Source organism: Porites lutea, chromosome 4 (genome assembly GCF_958299795.1).
Source record: "Porites lutea chromosome 4, jaPorLute2.1, whole genome shotgun sequence".
NCBI classification, from domain to species: Eukaryota; Metazoa; Cnidaria; class Anthozoa; order Scleractinia; family Poritidae; genus Porites; species Porites lutea.
The window spans coordinates 35801497-35818513 of record NC_133204.1 but is presented as its reverse complement, the minus strand read 5'-3'; the positions used below and the strand labels follow the sequence as shown (position 1 = coordinate 35818513).

The following is a 17017-nucleotide window of genomic DNA, read 5'->3' as shown; positions in this document are numbered from 1 at the left end:
CAAATTTGATCCCGTCCGGTTGACGGCTTGTTAAATGAATGTATCAGGCGTTATTTTTTTCCCTTTCGAGTCAAAGCGGCAAAAAATAATAATAATAATAACGCCTGGTCTCAGGTTATATGCATGCCTATTATCAAGTTAAACACAGGTTACAGGCTTCCGTACTAGCTAGAAAGTTTGACATTTCGCATTGGCTACCCTCTGGTGCGGACGGTCACGTGATTACCAAAATTTCTCGGATGGATAGATTACCAAACTTTCAAGTTAGCTTTGGGGCTTCCGCTATTACAGATTTACAGTGTACTATTTAGTACTCGATCTTTTCGTGAAATGAGAAAAGTGTTTGAGGCGAATACAGGCCTGGAGTGTGCAGACAGACTGAAAAGGCACTGAATTGATTGCGGACCATATATTAAGGCCTACATTAAACAGAAATGTTTGAATAGGACTTGTTTGGGTTCTATAAACTTTTTCCAACAAATTGTAAGACATGTGATGTATTGACCTACTCGTTCAGTTATTTGCTTTCTTTGTTTCGTGTACTAATGATTAATGCCTCGGTGGCGAGTTGTGCGACTTTCACAGGTAAATATCTCAGAACAATATCCATTGCTCTCGAGAAAAATTCATGTGGTCAGTAATTTTCTTTCTTCTCATTAAAGCCAGTAATGACCGATGAACATTCGACAATATCGATATCTGCTCTTTAGTTGAACGAGCAACTAGCAGGATTGATATTTATTTATATCACAAATGATATTAATCTTGTTTTGACGATAAATTAAAATAAAATACATAAATATATGAGATAAAAAAAGGAACAAAGTCAATAAAAAAATTCAAACGAAGAAAATTTTACGAATAAGACTTGTTGCTCTCTAGCGGTATTCTTAGTCGTTCAGTGGACCATAACTCAACAATCATATTCAGGATATTAAATCTTTTTCCCTCAAATGTAGAAACGGTATTTAAATTGCGATATCGCTTTTTTTGGCGAAGCAGAAGTTTATAGGTATGATGGGCTGCTGACCAAAGATATTTCTCTGGAAACTGTGAGGTGAAGTGATTGTGTTTTTCAGTTTTCATAAACCAGCGTTGTCGGATGTGTTAGATTTCAACCTGCTCGAGCAAATATCATTAACGTCATTAAAAAGTTTTAATATCTGACCTTCCCTCATTTGAGTCACGCACGTATCCCTACCTTTTTTCACACCGGAAGAGAGCTCTGGCATTTAGAAAGCGTCAGAAGTGACGATTTTAGTCCCACAATGACAGATAAATGCACAAATTATGTCCTTTGTCAATATTTATTTTGTTTTTGGTGTACAACTTCTTTCCAATGCACCGAGCTGTCAGCTTCCCCAAGCATTCCTGCAGAATTTCACTTCCGTCCATTCATTGACCTATCGCGGGCTCCGGTGTAATTTATGCGTAGAAGATGGCCACCCGAGAGGTAGCAAATAATTTACGCGAGCAGAGGCAGTATCGAAAGGCCCGCAACCGGTCTGAGGGAAATGACAGAGAGCAGAATTTCTCGGTGAAAAAGAGGAAGAGGATGGACCCGGTTTTTGTAGAGAAATGGGATGCTGCCGCTTTAAAGGTAAGAGTTTTACGATACACGTCTTCTCGACCGTTTTTTGCGCGGGCTTTGAAGAGCAACGCATTGAAAATTGTGGGAACGACACTGTTTCGTACCAGTTTAGGCGTGAAAGTCGCTCTTGTTTCACTCTCTCTGTGAAGCTGTGTTAGTTTGGTAGCTGTCTGACTTTATGCGCGAAGTTGTGTATTTTTAGCCTTTTCACACAATACAATCTAAAACAATCAGCGGAGCAGTGCCGGCGTTCAGGTCGAATAAACACTCAACAGAAAACTCTTTTCGCGTGACCCGATTATTTTCGGTCTCAAGGGATCTTGACCATTAAATAAAAGTCTTTCAACCTTTAATATTTTTCACCGCAAAGGATAAGGTAACTGCGAAATTTTGCTTGAAATAAAAACAATAAATAAATAAAAAGATGGCAAAGTCAACTTATATATTTTTAAAGAGTTCGCCTTTCAACATACAAAAGGATAGCAAGCTTTTTTTACCTGAAGTGCTGGTACAAGTGAACCGTAAACTGTTTATTGTCGAAAACACTTTGTGTCGTTTATTCAACAAAGGAGTATGTGATTTTTGGATTTCCGGCTCAAAAAATAGGAGTGAAGCCCGAGTTCGTGTCCTGTTCATTATTTTGACATAACAATAGCACATCACATGGAGTATGCATGGAGGTTGTTGTGAACCTCAAAGCTCTCGGGAGTGGTATTGTTTTATATAGGTTCTTCGTTCGAAGAGCTTTGATTTTGAAAGTGAAAATTTTCGTCTATCAATTTAGAAAATCGGCCGATGATCATCTTTCATTAATTTGTGATGACTTTTCTGCGCACCGGGAAAGAAGCCATCTTTCGGAAGCCATGTGGCTTATGTATAGGCGTTGTTTAAGTTTAGGAATAGAAATTAAAATCCTCTTAATGTTTTTTTGGTTTTACCCACCAGTTTTGCGGTTTCCTTTCTTTGTTACGAAAAAGAGAGAATAGGTCATCCTAATTGTTATGATATTTAGATTTAAGTCCTGCCCTAAGGGAATAAGCTGTAAGTTTCTTGTTTTTGTTTTAGTCCGATCTCCGAAAATGAACCGAAAATGAAATTTTCATTATATAATGGCTGCTGCGTCTACTGTACAGTAATATAAATTAATATATTTCCGGCTTTAAGCGTAGTTTGTAATTTAATCACAGCTAATAAATACCATATTTGGCCAGTTTACGTCGGAAGGGTGTTTTCAGTTCTCACCAGAAATTACGGAATTAAACTAGCATCAATTTGGCGCTCACTCTAATATACGTGAGAAGCTTTTAGCCGTGTGTGGGCTGTTGGATTTTACTCTTTATTATGTATGTTATCACTGCTGAGCACCCGATTAGTTTCAAATGTGACGAGTATATTCATCAAGCTTGATACTTTTGACCTGTTGATTCTTTTTTTCAGCTGCGAATGTTCTTGACCCTTCAATCTTTCTGATAAGGGCTGGGTAATTAATGCATTTAATCTTAGTTCCTGCCTCACCCAGCCACCATGACAAAACAAACAATATCCCCAGTATATATAATGTCATTTTCAACTGTATCTGTCTTAATCCGGGCAGAACAAGGAATATTCGCTGTGTATTATGGACGATAGTTTTCTTAATAATATCACAGTGAATGTGGGAGAATTTTGTGGAAACTGTAGAGGGGTGAAAAGACATCATGAACAGGTGAATGAATGGATGCTTTGGGAATTTGTCAGGAAACCTTTTTTGATTTTATGAAGCAGAGCTCTGGGAAATCCTGCCATTAAGCAGTGTAGCCCAGAACGAGCCCTATGGCAAAAATATAATTTTTTAATAATATTAATTTATTATATTTTTAGTCTTAATATTTATAGTAAAGGAATATTAAGATGATTAATGTATGTTACTTTCTTGCTTTCACCTCTCACCATTATTACCAGATGTTTTTTGATAAACAAATGATAAAGTCTAGAAACAAGAGGACTGTGTTACATTATGTATTGTGTAGGTTACTGTTTCAGTTATTGTTATGTTCTTTTGTTTATCCATAACTCTCTCTACCTTTGGTTCTGTTAATAGCAGCCTGCTGTAAAACTGTCAGAATTAGCATTTTTTAATAAAGCTTACAAGCATTTATTCCAGACAGACACTGTTATCAACTCATCGAGAATTGTGAAAAATTATTCCTCCATACAAATTATTCTATACCAAAGTTGTTTTTCTGTACGTAGGAACTTGATGACTCAGCCATTCAAGAGAAGATTGACCATGAGGTGCATATACGAGACGGAATAGTTAAATTGTTGGCTGCTTGCCATGAGGAGGTTCAGGCTCTCGAGGCATCCAAGAACCTTCTCACAATCAATGCTCGTATCCTTGCTCTTATGGCATTGCTACAGAGACACAGGGCAAAGTCAGTCTTGAGGCGCAAAGGATCGAGGTATATTTAAAAGTGTGACATATGTAGAAGTGTGAATAGCGTGTAATAACTTTAAATGATGGAACAATATCTCACGGGAATATAAGTTAATATATTTAGGCAGTTATTATGTTAGGTTTCTTTGCATTCTCAGAGATCTTGCATACATAAGTTGAAGTATGGGGGAGTGTAAGTAGGTTTTTTGAAGCAAGAAGCAAGACTTGTTCATTACGTGTTGGTGTCCGTGTTTTAATGAAAGTGTGTGTCACTGAAAAATATTGAAGAAATGAGTGACAGAATGTATCTTGCCTCATTTCATGTCTAGCATAGAAGTATAGCAGTTAGTTTGTTCTTTTGTTGGAAACTGTTATTCAAAAGTAAAATAACACAAAATATTATTTTATTGTTGTACTTCAGTTTCTGGGCTGTAAATGTAAAATTAGGTCAAGCTAATACCAGTAAATTAGCAGCAACCTTCTCAGAACCACACAGGATGGATTTCATTGCTGTAATTTAGAACATAATAAAATCTATGTATACTGTATGTGCATTCCTGACCATGCGTGAGATGAAGATGGCGGGATATTGACTTGTTCCTTTTACAGCAAACTTTTAATTTGTTAATTGAGGATTCATTAAACGGTATATCGCCCAAATGAATTTTTTCTCCTTTGAACTAAGTGAGTACTCCTGATTTTGCATCCCGGCAAGATAAGCCTAATTTTGCCTGCTTAGGTAGTCAATTAGCCTGGTCTTGGATCCAGCCTTGTAATAAAGATAGCATTTGAACACTGTTATGTGGAGAGATTCTCTCCAATTGAATCAGCTCTTTTTGTCCTTTTAAATTTCAGTTCAACATCACCTCTGGATTTAGATGATGATGATGCCCCTTGCAAAGCCCAGCTTTCCCTCTCAGGTAAATTAATCAATGATTGATAGCAAGGTTGTGCTCTACCTAAGATAATAATATTGTAGAGAGCACAAAAGCTCCCCTGCAAAAGCATGAATATTAGCACCACACTGCTAATATGGTAACAAAGTAAGAGCAAAAAGATCATTCAGTTTGATAAATTTTATTAGGACATGTGAAGGGTTGAGCTACAACCAGTTGCAAAAATACTTTAGAGACTGTACTTTATTTTGGGTTCAATGGTCTGCTTTAATATGATCTTGTGTTTGTGATCCCCCTCCTCCCCTTATCAATAATGCCAGCAATACAAGACCATGCTTAAAACTTGGAGGTACAACTTTGATCAGAGAACAGGGGGAGATGAGTATTGTATCTTATAGAGGTGTGACTAGCAGCAATTTGAAGTAAGAAAGGCCGGTTTTCCATCAGAGTGTCTCAACATTTTTTGGTTGTAGCTTTCAGGCCTTTGAAGACAATTTGTCCCTCAAGACCTTTGTAAGGGAGAAACAAAAACAGAAATTATTAGGGGACAAAGAGTGTTTTGTCATGACCTTATTTCCTCTTATAGTAGATGTGTTTCAGTAAACAGCCAGTCAAGGGTGAAGTATGCAATCATGCAAATTTTTATCAGATTTCCAAATATGGTTATGTTGTCACTGTGGAAATAAATTTAAAGTGACAAATTGGCACAAAATTGCAAGAATGTTGCAATGTTTTGCTCTGTCTCAATATGCTTGTGTTGAGCAATACACACATGCATGATAAGTGACACTTAAGGAAAATGCAAAATTAAGCAGGTACCTAAAGAAAACATGGTAACCATTTACAGGGCTTGAAAAAAACTTCAACTCCAGCATGTCCTTTGGGCAAGCAGCTCTCACATTTTGCTTGCCTGGGGCCTGCTTGCTTGTTTTAATGTTTTTGTTAGAGGATGACTTGCCTGGACCCTTGACCATTGGGCAAGTCAGCCTCAGAAGTTACTCACCTAGTGAGGAAATCTACTTATCCCAGGCAACCGGATGGGACTTTTTTCAATGGCAAAAACAAACAAACAAACAAACAAACAAAAAGGTTGCAGTATGGTTATATGGCCCATAATGAGATGGTCATGTAGTTTATTGCCACAAAGAAGAGAAACAAAATACCTTCATTACTTAGTACCAAAAAGAGATTGTTACCTACCAGAGAAGTTGACTGAATTGTTTTTTTTGTTATTAAAGATGCCTTGCAAAGGGTCATTGTTACTTACTGCATTGAGTTATCTGTAAGTAGACAATTTACATGTAACATTCTGAATCACATTTCCCACTTGAAACTTTCTTCTTCAGATATCCGGGTCCCTTTGATGTGGACTCAAGATGATCACAATAAAACCAAAACAGGTACATTGTTATTAAATCGTCATTTTCTTATTCACAACCTTGTTAATACATGATGATAAGATTACCAATGGCAAATAGCAGATGGAAATCATCCATTTGCTGTAAAAGTGGTGCTTAACCTCAATCTCTTCAATATGACCAGACAATTATTACCTCTGGTGAGACCAGTTATCAAGTAAGAAAGGCAAACTGTAAATCTGTTTTTAAAGTCATGAAGGTGATATCTCTGATATTCACTATGTAGTTGATAAAGGCTACATTACTAGCAGGGAGGTCAGTCATGACCACCCAGTTTATTTTGTCAGATCTTTACAGCCTATCAGTGTTAGTATCAATGGGGCTTCACTAGTATTAATTTTTTTTCTCCCTTAATAATCATGACATATTCTTCCAGACTATTGCTCATGCAGTTGCCAGCTAGTATTTTCATCCAGAATATAGAGCATTTTTTACTTAATTTTTTGTTTTTTTATGGTTGATAATGTTCTGATTGGTCTTCTTCTGCATCATTTTTTTTTCAGAGCAACATCTCTACTATGTGTTCTGTTTATTGAAGCTTGATGGCCAAGTGTTGGACACTGCTCTTGTTGAGACTGATGAATCAGAAACAGACATTTCCTTTGACAACATAATTGTCTTGTATGTTTTCACTCTTATGCTAACAAGTACTCCAGCTTATAGTCTGCATACAATAATTTGAAAACTCAAAAGGTGCCTCATTAACATTGTTTCATTGAAACTAACTTTTGTAGTTAGTTGTCCTGGGACTAGTAGTGGGTGCCATCTACTAGTCCTGAAGGCAATTCTACTTGTCCTGTCTACCATCCATCATCTGGCCATGGATGCACAAGCATGTAATTCACACATTAAAAAATCATAGTAAAGCATGACTGAAGTTTTAAATCATAATAATAAACACTAATGAAAAGCATAATCTTTTATCTTGAGTTTCTTTGGCTATAAGAAATTATTTATTGCTTCCTTTGTGGAAAGACGAATTTTCGTTTTTACTCTTTGGAAAATTTACACAATACTGACAAAACATTTTTCCCATCGGTTTCATAATTTGTAAACGAGTGAATGACCGTTAGTTTCGAGCACTGATTAAACTGTCCACAGCACTTCTACTGTGATCCCAACTCTGAGTGCATGTTCTTGGTATCTAAAATCTGCAGCTATGTTTTATAAATTAATATATTAGCTATTAAACTAGACTACTTCCTGCAGGTTAGTATGCTTAATCCTGCTTAGTTTATTAGATCTGTTTGATTCTCCCTGAAAAATAGCTCCTCATGTGAACAGGTCAATTAAATAATACAGTCAACACCTTTTATAGGGGGCACTGTAGGGTCCCCAATTTAGTGTCCTCATTAGGGAGAGTCTGTGATAGCAGGAGTTTATTTCAGTCAAACATCTGTTATTAATTTATTTTGCCCTAGGATTTAGCTGCTGTTTGTTATAGTGAGGTGTCTGCAAGGCGAGAGTTTATTTTACTTTGTTATTATTTTTAGTTCACTACTGCCTTCTATAATAAACTAACTCGCTGCAATTTTGTTTTTATTTTCATACAGTGACAATGTGAGTCATGATTTCAGACTGGACATAGAGATTTACTACACAGTGTCATCAGACAGTGCAGCAAACAGATTCACAGGAGCAATGAGACCTCTTAGAAGAACTGCAGCAGGACCTGAAACTCCTAAATTTATACTTGCAGGACACACGCAGCTAACAGTTGACCACCTGAATGACAGCGTCAAATCGCATGATCTTAAAACTGGTAAGACACAAGCTGTCTAGGAAGTACAAATTTTTTCATGCCTGCAGATTTGATGAGGAATTCGTTTCAAGGGTTTTAAGTTTGACATTGGTGATTTGTCACACAGTTTTCACTGCCAGTTAGGTGAGACTGGAAATAGGGTATGTATAGGAGCAGCAGTTTCATGGCAATTTGTCTCTATTGCAAATATCCATGCAATGTATTGATTGTTCAGGGATTTCCTGCTCAAGGGATTCTAAACATAGCTAAGCAAAAAACGTTTACGCCAGATAACGCTTGAGGTAACTGCTGCTTAAAGATTGGGAATATAAGAAAATAATGTCAAGCACTACTAAATTGCATCAAAAATTGCCACATGCTTCTTATTGTTATCTTGTTCTTCAGTCAATGAAATAATGATAATATTATTGTAATATTGTCAAATAAAAAATTATGACACTGAACTGGTCAAAATAAATGTCACTTGTTAATATCAGTGCCAAACTTTGAGGCCAGTTTTTGGCATGTTGAATCAAACTTTGAACTCTCACTAGAAGAAATTCAAGCATACCGTATGGTGATTTTGTTACAAATAGTTATGGTGAGTCCTGGGACTCTTCTTGTGAAAAATCATGAGTCCCTGTCCCATCCGTCAGGGACGCAGGACATAGAGGTAACAAAATCACTGACCGTATAGCATTTTAAATTTGAAAGTCTAAGTGGTAGAAAAGATGTGATTTTCACTTTGCCTTCATAATGTAGGTTTATATGGTGCTAGCCCCTTAGCAACAACTTCAGAATCCTCCAATATGCCTCAGTTAGCCCTTTGGGGTCAGATCTGCTGTCGTCTAGCAGCCAGACCTGCATGTGTAGAGGAACCGCAAATGAATGGATTCCTAGAAATACAGGTATCATTACAACAGTAATGGAACTAATGACAAACATAAAAAAAGTTAACCCCATTGCTAGAGCCAACAGCACTCGTGCATGCTCCGATTGTCCTGACCTGGCTGTCTATATGGAGAAGAGTTGGCCCAGCTAGGAGGGTGACCCTATCATCACAAAAGACCCTCGTAGCTGGGTCACACCTCTAGCCAAGCCAACTTTTTGTTTACCCATTTTAAAGGAAATTTATGAAAAGTTGACTCTCCCATTGTAGGTTGGATAGTCAACTGACCTTTCTACCCAGGACAACTTATTGCCTGAGTGACTCCTGATCTAAAAACCAATTCTCCCGTTGATTGATTTGAATATACAGAGCAAACAACTGGGAGAATCTAGCAGAAAATCAGAAGTCCCTTAGAGCTTTATTCCACTGCGCCTTTATTTAAATTTCTTTATCATAAAAATTATAAATGCCTTCTAGAAGTTGACTATGGCTAGAAGGGTGACCTTCTTTCATGGGACAGGTTTTCTCCATATAAACAGGGTCTCAGGACCCTTTTTCCATGGACCCCTTGCGTTTCTATAGAAAGGCCCAAAATTATGCCTGATCTGTTGTCAACTTCTTTCTTTGTTCTAAAAGTAAAATTAATCTAAAGTTGATGTGGACTTGCTAGCCTGTTTTCTTCATTGTACTAACAAATTGGCGAAAAGCAGACAGGTGCCTTGCTCACATTTTGCCCTGACAGTTTGTGTGTTGAAGTCAATGTTTTTTTTTTATCGTGTTATATTCAGATGAGGACAGGCAGCCAGTTTTCATGGTGTCGACTATGGTGTGTCTTGAAACATGCAACCATCAAATGCTGGAAAAGTAAAGATGACTCTATTAACAAAGAACCTGTTGAACTGATAGAAATCAAACCAGTAAGATGATCTCATTCAACCTCACTTAACTAGAAAAATATATAGTCTCAAATTGTAAATTAGTGTAAATGATTTGAGCTCGGTTAGGCACCAAAGAGCAACACCGCAGCCCTGATTTAAACTACAATAACAACAACAACTTTATTCTTTGTACAAAAATACAAAAGTTGGATAGTTTTTCCCGCAAATAACTGGAAAGCTAGTCATGGCAGGGCAAAACAAGTACATGAAAAACAAAAACCTTAAACTATTAGAAAGCCTTGCAGAATGTAACTAAAATAGATAAAACACAGAAATTAAGTGATCTAATTTACACAGCGCTTACTGACGTATAATGCATTAAGACAAGGAGTCACCGACTCTTAAATGATAACACAGAAAAAGAAAAGCAGACATTAAAACCTTTCGTATGTACCTATGGGGATTTGAATATAGTCATCCTCCTTTCTAAGATATCAAATAGCAATTTTCCGATAACTATGGAGGTAGTAGTTTTAGTGCAATAGGATATTGTGCGATTCGGTCATCAGTATACAGGTACATGCTGCTCCAGCTTAACTGGACTAGGTATTGAATTTTGATCAGGTGTGAAATAGTTTAAGGAAAGGGGATATCATATTGGTCTGAAATAACGTAGGGGATTCAAGAAGCACAATATACAACCCTGCTCACATTTCTTGGACCACCCCCTTCCCACACCTTGGCAGGGAGACATAAATCCCAGATTCTGGGCTTAATCAATTGAACAAGTTTGATTGGAAGTGGTTCCACCCTGTAGTGAGTTTGCCCCCCTAAAAGTTAGCCCCATCAGGAATCAAGTTTGTCGCATAGTGAATTAGCCCCCGCTAGTTTGCCTTGTAGGAACTTTGTTAACCACTTGCTTGTGTAGGAACTATATGAACCAAGGACGTGACAGTAAAAAGCATCAATATGACTATAGGTCCTGTGATTCAGTGTTGTGTACTGACAGTTTTTGTTCTTGTTTTGTAACCAGAATATGGAGATTGCAGACACAATCAGCCCCACGTTTCAACAGCGTCATATTCTAATTCTTACAAGCCAGATGCCTGAGAAGGAGCCTGTGCTAGCCTCTAACTCAGATGAAGAGTACGCCAGGTGGAGAGATGCTTTGTACCAAGCCATTCGTGATGTGACCGCTTGGAAGGATTCTTGTAGGCAGGAGATGAACATTGTTTACCCAAAACCAAAGAGACTTCCCTCGGTCGAAACCAAGACTTTGTATGATTCAATAGAGGTCACGCTTAGTTGTACGACGGGTAAGTACACTGTGTACGTTTTATGATTTCTTTTCTGTCACTGACAAATACAGCATCAAAGCGGTTTCTTGCAACACTGTACTATTAAGAGAAAAAAAAATTAAAAAGCGTTTTCATTTATTCACGTCGTGAACCTACAGGGTTTAATTCTATTCGCCATTTTCACATACATCTCCCGTAATACACCTTGTTTTCCCCCCAATATATTGCATGAGCATTATCCTTTCCCTTAGGATAACATAAACACCCAGGGGCCGAGTTGTTCAAAGGCTGATTAGCGCTTAACCCGGGATTAAATGTAACCAGGGTTTCTTTTTCTTTTGTTCAAAGCATTTTCTCCGATAAGTTTCTCTGTTATTTCTAAGAGAATCCAATCTTATCATCAACTTGTTGACAGAAAGAATTAAACTGAATTTACTTTTTAAGCATCCAAATCTGATTTCAAATTACGCAGTAACCCAGGGTTATCTTAACCCAGCTTTGAACAAGCCGGCCCAGGAGAAATGAAAACAAAGGCTACGCAAATTTTTTTTCTTGTGGTGGGTTGGGGGATCAAGTTGTATTATGGGAGATGTGCAAATGGTGAATGCTGGATTTTGGGAAACTTTATCGGCTGCGGTTTTAAGGAGGGGAAGGGAGGGGCAGGAGTAAGGGGGTAGCAATTTTGGGGTGCACATAATCTCCTTTAGATAGTGTAAGTTATCTTTCTTCTATCATGCAACCATTTCCTTCTCTTGCACCGCTATAGTGTTTTATTTTTAATTTTAACTTGCACTTGCACTGAATATGACTTGATTTCTTCAGATGCTTCATGACCTTGCCCGCCATCTTGCTTGGCTGGAGCATGTAACTCAGATAAGTGAGTATTCTCTCCTCATCATGCAGCCATCGCTTTCTCTCTCACCTCCTATTCGTGTAGCTTTGTGTAATTTGTTTCGCTAACTACTGTATGTCTCGTCTGCTCCACAACCGTTCTTTGTGTTGTTATGCAACGCTCCTCCCCACAAAGTTTGCGTGACGAGGCAACAAAACGGCTGTGAAGCAGATTACTGTATGTCTGACCTCGCGACATGTTCTTTCATGATCCTTTGCCCGCTGTAACCCTTCTGTTGAATTCACTGTACGCTGTCTTGTCTCCAGGCATCTTTGCTTGCTCTTACGCGGCGCACCCTGTTGTAGCTTGGTAAAGATGTTTGGATCCTACCCATGACGCCCTGCACTCTATGTTTTCTGCGCCATAATAGGGCCTGGAAACGAGACCGTGTCACGTGTCACGCGCAAAGCAACTGTTTTCACTTTCTATTAGGGCAACATTCACAATAAATTACAAAGCTGACCGTTACTGTCGTCGCACTGTATCACTTAATACTTACGCAATCATGCCCCACAAACTAATATAACCGACATTATTTAACACTGAATCATTGGATAATGCAATTCTAGGGCTCTGATTGGCTTAGCTATCATGGTATATGAGCCATTAGTAAAATCCAACTAGTGGTCTATTATCAATGCTGCGTTCTGATTCGTTGAGCTACTACTAGGCTATATGTTATAGCCCACTAGTAGCGAAAAGCGGCGGCTTTGTGGCGGCAAAAAGGATTAAATTCTAGCTTTAACTAGCTAAAGTTTTTTTTTTCTCGATATTTTTTTACCAACTAGTTGGATTTTACTAAAACAATGATTCCTCTTGCCCTCATGGCCTCTGAGTCAATAGCCCATTGACTCAGAACCCATTCGGGCTAGAGGAATAATTGTTAATTATACCATGCTCTCCAAATATGGTAACTGTACGCGTCTAAAAGTCGGGAAGAATTCTCGATATTTTGTGGGCGTTTTTATTAAAACAATTATTGCACTGCGCTTGTTGAATATGAGATGATTATAGCCTACTCGGCGCTACCCGTCTCGTTCGCTATCTACCATCTCATATCCAACGCGCACTCGTGGAATAATTGTTAATTATCGTCATGTGAACCCCTGTATAAGAGGGAGTTCCCGTTTTGATGCCCTTTTGCCTTTTGGACGTTTCACTCTCGGCAAGATTGACTCAGTTGAGAGCACTGGCTAACAGAGCGGGAGACCACAGCTTCGATTCTCGGGGCCTAAACAATGCTTTTAGGGTCTTAAAAAGCAGTAAAATAAGGAACTGCCATTGCTCCTCGTCATGCAGACGCCTAGACCTTCGTGTGGTGCGGATAACCACTTTCGCAAACCACTTTGCGGTCCTGCCCGTCTCCAGCACGGAAGAGTAAAACACCGTCCTCAGTTAGGACTTCGTGCTTTATAGGTTGACACATACACATAAAAACGTTAAGCTTAAAACCCGCGTGTAAGAATCAAGTGGTGTAAGAACCTGCTGGGGAAAATTTATCTTCATAATAGCCAAAAATATAAGAACCTGATTAGCCAAGCAACATCAACGAGGTTTTAAATGCGGGTTACGGTTAAATTAGGATAAACATTTTTACCAAGTAGTTTGACTTTGAGATTTCAAATTTATATCACATATTATATTAATTTTTTATTATTTTAAATCATATATTTTATATTACATCTATTATGTTTTCTGTTATACAACTCGAGTTTTAGAGATAACGCTACATACATTGTATACATTGTGTAGTTAGGGTAATTAGGCTTATCATGATACAGTTGTGAGTAAATACTGTATATTTATGGACCAAACCCAAGTTTTTCTGGTAGCGACGACTACATCTCTTTCATTAAAAAACCTACTTAGCCTACTTTAATAGCTGCCAATAACGAACCCAAAATACAAGAACCAATTTTTTTTTTTGCTAGACGTCCAAAAATCTTGGTTCTTGCACGCGGGTTTTAACTGTATTTCATTGCTCACGGGAACAATTTGAATTGCATGTGTCTTTATTCAACAGACTATGTGAAGAATGACGCCAAACGTAGACCCCTTGGAGAGCTGAAATCACTTCCTGCTGAATCACCTAGTGTTGAATGTACTTATGATATCTGGCAGAGGCGAGTTCCTGAAAACAGAAGCTTTAGAAAGGCAAAAAGACAAGCAGGAGACGAAAACCGCGTGGTGAATTACGAAACTACAATCTAACAACCTGTTGGACCAACCGGCCACAGTTTACTTGATCTTAAAGGCGCTGTGTGACGAAATTTATCGAAATTGAAACTGTGGAATCTGCCACCAAATTGAGTGAAACCTAAAAATAACGGCTAAAAACTTCAGAAGAAGGTATTACTTATAACACAGCAAATATTCGCTTTGAGGTTGCGCGGTAGACCGAGTCGAGATGGTTGTCAAAGTGCATTGTGGGACTTTAGAGTTTTTTTTTTCTGTAACGTTTGATTTAATTATTCAGTTTGAGATGAAGTTGTTATTTTGTAATTTGCTAGTAATTTCGTCGTTTACGTTAAGTCCCCGTCCGAATTAGGACGTGTAATCGGCAATAACGATGGCAACGAGAACGGCAAAAAAAGCAATAGGTTTAGATTGGCAAAACAACAACTTTGCTAGTGCATCGCGCTTTTTTGAACATTTCTTTGCCGTTTCTGCACGATTACGACGTGAAAATCCCTAATTTCACGTTTTATGGAGAATGTAAAAAAGCAACGAAGAAATTTTCTTTCTCTTTCTAAACTTGAGTGAGGTCCCCAAGAAATCAACGCCAGGGAAATTTTTTGCGAATTAGAATAAGCGCGGCAAAGTTTGAGAAAACGCTAATTGAGGTTTTCGCTTCCGTCGCCGTTGTCGATGCTAATACTCCCTTTTCTGGCAAAATGAACGAAACAGCCGTGACACAGCTCCTTTAAGTGTTTTAATCGTTAAGACATAATTTGAAATCGGCTCCAAAATTTTTAAAAATAGGTAATTAGTCTACATCATTATTTGTATATATGTAACAATGGGAAGTGTATTTAAGAAACCCTACAAAATGTATTGAGTTCTGAAAACGTGACTTGGTTGAAATGTTTAGATAATTTAAAATGTAAATAAGACCCAAGTTTTGACAAGAGCAAGATACCCCTATTTGAAAAATTATATTAGCGTAAAGTTCGGCACACGTTAAGCCACGCGTTGCAACGGTTTTTCGTACCCAGGATCTATCGTTGCCGCCGAAATTTGGCTGCAGCGACGGATCAAGTTAATTTGGCAAACTTGCTCAATGTTAATAAAACTTTTACAAGTGTAATTTACAAATTTATCCATTGTTTTTGAGTCTAAAAACAATAGCTTTACTAGTAATTTCACTAGTAGTTTTATTAAAGTGAGCCCTGGTTTGCTTTTGTTCGTTCAGTCGAGGAGACATGACCTTCCGTTAGACTGTATAAACATCAGTGCATACGAGGAGCTGAGTTGTCCACGAGACTCTTGGATGCAACACGTTGCCTGTCGTGTGACGAAGAAAATTAAAGAAAATGTCTTGGGTTCTCGGAACTACAGCTCCGAAATCTATGAATCCTTTTTTATTAGATGTGATTATATTTTACAAATGACAAAGCAAGCCGACCGCTGGTCGTCCGATGAATTTTTTTAAGGCATACAATCCTGTGTCTTGAAAACTCGTAGATGTTGAATAAGAAAAGGATAATCGTAATGTTTAACTCAGCATTCAAAAGATTAAATAAAGAATTTGTTGTTAGTTTGCTATACTTGTTCAGTTTTTAATGAAGTCGTTCAAGTCACTCTGGTGAAACTGTGAAAGGTTTGAACCCAGGAGTCATTTTATAAGCAGGTTGAGTATGATCGTCCTTGTAAATGTAGTCCTGAATAGGACTGTTGCTGACGGTAGAGAGGTTAAGCATCACGTTTACGGCAAACGCAAATTTGTACCACGTTACCAAGTTTCCTCTTTACTTGTCGTTTACTGTTCATTATTTCTACACCTAAATTATTAGTTTCACGCAATTTTTATCCATAAGAATTGTTTTGAATCGAACTGTTTTTGTCTGCTCATTTTCTATTTTGAGAAATTCTCAACTTGAATCTGACGTTTGCCGTATACGTGAAGCTTCTCTAGTGACTGCCTTTTCGACTGTATGAGTTTTTCTAGTAAACTGAAAAAAAAAAAATTATCAGAGGACAAAACCAAGTTTCCAAACATCAGAAAGTGAGGTTACGTGAATCATGTACCGGAAATCAACAGCGGATTAAAGAACCGCTGTACTTTCATATTGGTTGGGGAAAATCTTATTTCACTTTCGATTTCAAGAAAGAAAGAAAAAAATGCAAAGGAGAAGCGTGAATGGACACGTCGGTTTCTACGTCAGTCCTTAAATCTTCAAATTGAATATTTAAATTAAGTGGGAATTATAGTGGAAGCGAACGGTCTTTTTTGACAGATGCACCGAGCATCAATAACTCCCAAACTTTCATTTCCATACGTCTGAGACACTAAGACTGCTTTAAATATCAGTCGTAAGCCCTTGGCATCTCATTTCAATTCCTCGCTGTGTTGATTTTACTCTTCGTCGCGTTTTTCCTTCCTGTGTCCTAAGTTAGTTTAAGAGAGCGCGTTTCCTTTAAGCTGATTCCATGTTTCTCATTAAATTTTATCTGGAGACCGTAAAAAACTACAGGCAATGTTTGAGGCAGGATAAGATAACTGGCCAAGGTTTTTCACCTGTTGGAAGGGAGAAGTCGCACTGGGTTCGGCCGGTCACTTCCTGGGGTTTGTCTCAAAACAATGTTTTTAGTCGGGTAGCTAAAAAACCTTTCTTAAAAGAAAATACTTTCAATTTCCAATCCGTAGCCATGTTCAGTTGCCTTTCTTTTGGATTATTCTGAATGATTTTATTGACTAACACTTACCGCAATAAATCTTCGCCAGTTTCTATCATCTGGACCACATGACTTTCTCGTTCATTATATGGGAAAAACTGA

At 37.9% G+C, this 17017-nt stretch overlaps 1 protein-coding gene across 3 annotated transcripts; it reads left to right on the top strand.

Annotated features, from left to right (window-relative positions):
• The first annotated feature begins 1423 nt into the window (after positions 1 to 1423).
• LOC140933429 (rhotekin-like) lies at positions 1424 to 15784 on the top strand. 3 transcript variants are annotated; one of them, XM_073382987.1, is made up of 11 exons: positions 1424 to 1600; positions 3824 to 4032; positions 4863 to 4927; positions 6250 to 6303; positions 6825 to 6942; positions 7875 to 8083; positions 8825 to 8970; positions 9740 to 9868; positions 10863 to 11145; positions 11950 to 12004; positions 14043 to 14137. In XM_073382987.1, the coding sequence occupies exons 1-10, from the start codon at positions 1439 to 1441 to the stop codon at positions 11958 to 11960; spliced, it is 1386 nt and encodes a 461-aa protein (XP_073239088.1). In that variant the 5' UTR covers positions 1424 to 1438; the 3' UTR covers positions 11961 to 12004; positions 14043 to 14137. The 3 variants fall into 3 exon arrangements, with proteins under 3 accessions (XP_073239088.1, XP_073239086.1, XP_073239087.1); XM_073382985.1 differs by lacking the exon at positions 11950 to 12004 and having other exon boundaries at positions 14043 to 15784; XM_073382986.1 differs by lacking the exons at positions 1424 to 1600; positions 11950 to 12004 and adding an exon at positions 3142 to 3296 and having other exon boundaries at positions 14043 to 15784.
• The last annotated feature ends 1233 nt before the right edge of the window (positions 15785 to 17017 follow it).